General features: G+C 46.6%; 1 protein-coding gene across 5 annotated transcripts in view; it reads right to left on the reverse strand.

The window, feature by feature from the left end:
* Lgals8 (galectin 8) overlaps positions 1–3,222 on the reverse strand; it is a 19,745-nt gene extending 16,523 nt beyond the window's left edge. For 2 of the 5 annotated variants that reach the window (XM_029547639.1, XM_021215824.2), the window contains exons 1-2: positions 3,157–3,222; positions 1,071–1,213 (exon numbers count right to left, since the gene is read on the reverse strand). In XM_029547639.1, the coding sequence (XP_029403499.1) occupies positions 1,071–1,112 (42 nt within the window). In that variant the 5' untranslated portion in view covers positions 1,113–1,213; positions 3,157–3,222. Of the gene's footprint in view, positions 1–734; positions 798–1,070; positions 1,214–1,477; positions 1,524–2,960; positions 3,135–3,156 lie in introns of those variants that run through there. The other 3 variants (XM_029547637.1, XM_029547638.1, XM_029547641.1) reach the window with 3 other exon arrangements.
* Positions 3,223–6,686: the final 3,464 nt, after the last annotated feature.

Consider the following 6,686-nt stretch of genomic DNA (forward strand, 5'->3'; position numbering starts at 1 on the left):
AAAAAAAAAAACACCACAAAAAGCCAGGAGTGGTGGAACACACCAGTCTATAATACCAGTACTGGGGCTTGAGGCAGGTGGATTTCAAGTTTGAGGTCAGACTGGACAACACAGCAATGCTACTACATCTTAAAACAAACAAGCAGCGGGGCAGGGGGTGGCACACACCTTTAAACCCAGCACTTGGGAGGCCGATGCAGGCAGATTTCTGAGTTTGAGGCCAGCCTGGTCTACAGAGTTAAGTTCCAGGACAGCCAGGGTTACACAGAGAAGACCAAACCAAACAAACAGAAAAGCAGAAAAAAACTGACAAGTGAATGAACAACGCGAGCGGTGGATGGACAGTGTTGCCTAGTGCTATCATCCATGCAAATCATGAAGTCATAGGTGCTAGCCTCTATACAACAGATGGACAGACAGACAGTCAGACAGGCGAAGGAAGGAAGCCAGTACAATAGCTCAGCAGGTAAAGATGCCTCCCGTCAAAGCTGATCACCTGAGTTCATCTTTCAGACCCAAATGGTAGGATGCGACGTCCCAAGAGTTGTCCCCAGACCTTCCCTCCATGTGTGTGTTGTGGCATCAAGGTTCATGCACGCACATGCGCACACTCACAGGCACACGCACATGCGCACACCATAGTAAATAAAAATGTAATAATAAAAAAGCACAAAGGGAAAACTCTGGGAAGCCGGGGAGAAGGCTCAACTCCCAGCACCCACACGGCAACTCACAACTGTCCGTAACTCCAGTTCCACCGGATCTAATGCCCGCGCACAGAGACGCCCACGAAGGCAAAACTCCACTGCACATAAAAATCAATCATTAAGACCGTTTAAAAAGAAGGAAAAACGATCTAGAATAAGAACTGCATGCTCCTCTAAACGTTATGTTTTTAAGGTCTGAGCCAGCACCCAGCACTGTATCAGTCTCCCCGCAGGAGTGTCCTGTGTGCTAACAGAACTCTGTTCATGCCTGGCCCTAGTGGATGATTACAACTTGAGTGTATTTGCTGTCAATTCTACCTCAGGCCAAAAAAAAAAAAAAAAAAAAAGGTAAAAATCTATTACCGGGTTATAGATGATATTTTGTAGGTTGTTTAAGGACAACATTTTTCCTTTTCAACTTATTGATATTGTTGATTGGAGTCTCTCTTCCGTATATACACTTTACCCACTCTTCATTTAAGGATTACTCAAAGTAAAAACTTGTCCTGTGTAAAAGCAATATAGAAAAACAGCCATGTATAATTTTTCTTTACATCAAACTTTTCTATGTAAATTACATTACTTTACAGATGGTTACCAAATAACAGTGTTAGGATATCCAAAGTTCTGCCATATATTCCTCATAACGTATTTATAAATGAAATAATTTTAAATGATCAGTGCAGGAATTATTTTAAAAATACGTAAGGAGCAAATTACATGGACTTTCCTGTTAAAAATACTAAAATTGTAAGTGTGGCGGCACATACCTGTAATCAAAGCCACTTGTGAGCCTGAGACAGGAAGATCAACAATTAGACCCTAGCCTAGGAGATTTAGCAAGATCCTGTGTGGCAGTTCACATAAGAATGGCTCCCATAGGTTCATATGTTTGAATGCTTAGTCACCGAAAGAGTGGAACTGTTTAAAAGGATTAAGAGTCATGGCCCAAGCCAGGCCCAGTGTCTCTCCCTTCCTGCTTCCTGTGAATGCAGATGTAGAACTTTCAGTTACATCTCCAGTACCATGTCTGCCTGCATCCCACATGCTTCCCAGACATGGCGACAATGGACTTAAACCTCTCAAACTATAAGCAAGCTCCAGTTAAACACTTTCCTTTATAAGTGTTGCTATGGTCATGGTGTCTCTTCACAGCAATAGAATAGAGACTAAGGCATATCCTGTCTCAAGATAATGTTTAAGGGCTAAGGGCACAGCTACATAGAGCTTGCCTAGTGTGATGAGGCCCTGGGTTCTGTGCCAAGCACTGCAAAACCAAACAAATCAAAAGCAGTAAATACAAATAAAATACAAGCTAGGAAATAACACAAAAACAAGACACAAATATCACTCAAGCCGTGCTATGAAACCACGACAATGTTCATTTGACTTTTCCTGTTTGTAAAACAAGTAGGAATCACATCGCAGGATTGTCCTGAGGATTAAACTAGTTTAAATAGCAGAAAACAGCCCCAGGTGTTAGCTATTATTACTAGAAAACATTGCTCTTCTTCAACCAGCCAAATTAAATAAATTGAGGGTGGGATGGGGGCGGCATAGTTACTCCTCGGAATACTAAATGCAACGTTCTGCATCAGCCCGGTTCTGAAAGATAAGAGTGCCCCCTCCGCACTGCACCCTGCCCACTGATACATTTACTACCTCTAGTCCTGATGACTCAAACCAGAACCAAGCCAGAAAAACGAAACTAGTTTCCTGCCCTTTACTTCCTACAGGCTGTAGACAATAGGCACTCGCCAAATCTCTTATTTTACCAGAGAAAAGAAAATTGCATCTTTCTTGGTTACACCCCTAAAGACCACCCTAGACCCCTACCTAGTATCTATCACTAACTCATTTTTTTCAAATCCTCTGAGACTTTAATTCTGTTCTGTGCAATCCGGGAAGCACGAACCAGAGCAAAAAGGAGACAAGAATTGCCATCACCACATCCATAATTTATATCTTTCCCGGAGAGAGATCAAGATGGCCTAGGCTGGCATTAAATAACTAGTCTCCGAAGTCTCCAGGCTCGTCTCACGGTCACAGCCACAACAAGCGGTGGCTTAGGTTTTAGGACGATCCCCAAACCCAGAGAAACTGCGTTTCCCCGTGTTTAACGTTGGGATCGAATGACTCAGCATCCTAAAGTGCGTGTCTGGAATCACTGTCCCGGGGCCTGTCATTCTTGGGGATTCCAGGTGATGCTCGCCCTTTCCCCGGCAGGTGAGCCGCGGGGCGGAGAGCCCTCACCGCGGCAGGCAGCGTTGTCTCGTCACTACGGTCCCAGTACAAGCCTCAACCCACGATCGCTCCCGGTGTCCGGTGCCCCGTGCACGTGTCACGGAGGAGAGAGCGGGATGCCGCGTCCACACTCGAACCACCCTTCGGATTCCAGTCCGGGAACTGGTATCCCGATGCCCCTGAGCCCGCAGTCGCCAGGACTCACCCCAGCCCGGTGGTAGTAAGCGCTGTGCTCCGACTTGTGTCCCCTGCCGGACGCCGTCCGGGTTCCCCGAGCCGCTACAGGCAGAGGGCGGGGTCAGCCCATGGCCATTTCCGCGGGAACGACGGCAGGGGCGGGGCGTCCGAATGCTGAGCCGTGGCTGTTGGGCTCTTCCAGTCACCCACGCAGACCACTGGCTGGCTGCGGGAGTGGCTGTCTGAGCTTGGGGTGTGGCTCACCTCACGTGCTGGAAGCCCCCAGGTTGATTTCCACCCAGCTCTGCCCCAATCGGTCGGGGTGCACCGCTGTAATCCCAGCCCTTGCGAGGTGGAGGCAGGAGGATCATAAATTCAGTGTCATACTGGAGGACTTAAGGAATTCGGGGTCACTCTGGGACAGATAATCCATCTCAAGGGTGATAAAAATGCACTTAAAGAGTAATCGTAGCCGGGCGTGGTGGCGCACGCCTTTAATCCCAGCACTCAGGAGGCAGACAGAGGCAGGCGGATTTCTGAGTTTGAGGCCAGCCTGGTCTACAGAGTGAGTTCCGGGACAGCCAGGGCTATACAGAGAAACCCTGTCTCGAAAAAACCAAAAACCAGAACAAAAAACAAAGAGTAATCGTGGCGGGTGTAGCGGGGGCCCTCCCGGGTTTGTCTCCTTCGCAGCCTTGGGTCAGAACTGAACAAAGCTGTGAGCCAATCGGAGTTAACAGCAGCTCCTTACTGCCATTAACTAGCCTTAGGTGTGGAAGAACTCGGTTCCTCATTGTCCCAGCAAGAAACCCCATCCTGTGAGCAGTAGCCAGAACATGTCAACACTGGGTGATTGCCCGCTTATTCTGTGCTGGGGTTTACTACATGGAACGCTTCCTTAGGAAACAGTTTAGACACTGTGAGGCTCGGTTCTGAGCAGAGTAGATGTTCAGTAAGCGCTTAGCTGCATAGTCAGGGGCCTGCACTGCTGACAGTTTGCCCCGTTTTTTGTACAAATAAATACAAATAAAACTGTAGGGTGCTGAGAATGGCTGGCTGAGCTACCTAGTTTTGATGTCCTAATGGCCTATATATGTGCATAGTATATACATACATACATATATATATATAGTTTTTCGAGACAGGATTTCTCTGTATAGCTCTGGCTGTCCTGGAACTCACTTTGTAGACCAGGCTGGCCTCGAACTCAGAAATCCACCTGCCTCTGCCTCCCGAGTTCTGGGATTAAAGGCGTGTGCCACCACCGCCTGGCGTTAAATATATATATATATATATTTACGAGCCTCTTAGCAGTAGCCTCGTGTTCTGATTCGTTGTTACTTTTTCTCCTTCCTCTTGTCCATTTTCTAAATTTGACTCCTCAAGATTCTACTTCAATAGCTGGAGTTAACCCTTGATGTATGTTGTCTTCGCTCTGCTGTTATTACTACGTGTGGTAGGCTTCTCACTACAGTTTTGGGGGTTTGTAAGTTGAGATAGGGTGTGGAGAGCTTTTGGAGCCTGTTTCTAGAAACTTGGCAAGAATTTAACATTGGGCCGGGACACGGAAATAAACTCAGGTAGGAATTTTGGTTTGGGGCTAGAGCAAAGAAGTAGGCTTCAGGCAAGAATTTGACTTTGGGCTAGAACAGGGAAGTAGGCTCGGATATCTTGGTTATCTTGATAAGCCCCTAGATCATGTGACTTAGTTCCTTGACTGTGTTTATAGTCTTGCTTGTTCCTTGACCCAGAACTGATAATATTTTGCATGTACTTAAACTGGTACAAAAACAGACTGGAAAAAAAATAAACCTGACTCAGCCTCAGAAGTGGCTGGGGTTCTGACTGCCACAGTGCTGTCTAATTGCCTTTTTTCTTTTTAATCCTGACTCCCTCCCTGGAGAACCTGTTGACTGACTGAGCTGGCTTAGTTAACAGGGAATTCGCCATACACATTCTCAACCCTAGTGTAATGCCTCTAAAGAAAGGTTCCTAGGGGTTGGATTGAGTGCTACATTATTCGAAAGTGAAGAACGGTTGAGTATCTTCAGTTTTGCCTGAGTTGACCGCTTCCTTACAAGACTAAAATAATAAATTCACCTCAGTGCTGGATGCATTCCAAGTTGTGGGAATAGCTAGTACAAAATCCTGGAACCCGTGAGAGCAACTGTGTGCTCTGAAAATAAAAATCAGCATGCTGAGGCTGATGGGTGGGAGGAAGGTGGGACGACAGCTTGGAAGTGAGGTCCTTTAGGAGTGCAATAGGAGAAAACAGACTTGGCCAGAGCCTGGGAGAAAAATCCAGGAAAAGAGAGGCGGGGAAGGATTAAGAGAGGAAGAAAGAGAGAAACTTTAGAGACCTGCTTGGGAATGGGTACCCCAAACAGAGAATATCCGGGTTTCTGAATGCTCTGAGGGGTCAAGGAACAGGAACAGGATCAATGCGTGTAGCTGCAGGGCTCACTGGGAACTGACTTTAAAGAAGTGTAGAAACAAGAGCAGGAGAAGCCCTGGGAAGACGACTCATAAACCTTGCAAAACACTTAGCTGGGAAGAATTGGGAAGCGAGCAGGTGGAAGAGTAAAGCCAGGTTTTCACTGGGGCTGGAGAGATGCCGCCCTTGCTTAAGGGTTTCTGCTCTGACCTCATGTTTCAATGGAGAATCAGCTTGGATTCATCTGTCCAGTTTTTAAAAAGGCTTTTCATAGGCTGGGCAGTGATGGCCTTCAACTCCAATACTCAGAAGACAGAGGGAGGTGGATTTCTGAGTTTGGGGACAGCCTGGTCTATAGAGTGAGTTCCAGGACAGCCAAGGCTACACAGAGAAACTCTGTCTCAAAAAAAAAAAAAAAACCAACCAAACAAACAAAAAAAACCAAAACAAAAAATACTATTCATGTACACGCATGGTGCACAGACCTACATGTAGGCAAAATACACACACACACACACACACACGCACAAATGTTAAAGTTTAAAATGCCATTTATAATCCACTAAATTGTTTGTAAAACTCACTAGTAGGTTGTAGCCAGACATCCATGAACACTTAATGAAGGTTAAAGTCTGCTCGGACCAGCTAGGAGAGCCAATTTGTGCTGTCTCACTTGTATTGCTGCCTGAGCCAGGATGAGACACTTTACTAAGAAAATAGGCAAGTACTCCCTCTCAGGACTTTTCTCTCTTAAAAGCCAGATGTGAAACATTTACCATCATGCGACGGACACCCAGATGTGTGTAGCGGCCAGAGGTTAATCTGGGTGCGCTTACCGCAGAGTCACCCATCTTCCTTTTCGAGACAGGGCATCTCACCGAGACCTGGAGCTTTTGGGTTTGGCTAGACTAGCTGGCCTGCAAACTCTAGGGATCCTCCTGTCTCTGCTTCCCCAGTGCTGGGATTACAAACACACACCAACACACCTAGCTTTTTATGTGGATCAAACATAGATGGTTACGTGTGGGAAGCACTGTACTGACGCCTGTCTCCCCGGCCCCAGATTCTTTCACTTTGACCTAACGTCTCTCACACTTGAGCAGCATCACCCGGGAACATCGAAC

This window comes from Mus pahari, chromosome 16 (genome assembly GCF_900095145.1).
Source record: "Mus pahari chromosome 16, PAHARI_EIJ_v1.1, whole genome shotgun sequence".
NCBI lineage: Eukaryota > Metazoa > Chordata > Mammalia > Rodentia > Muridae > Mus > Mus pahari.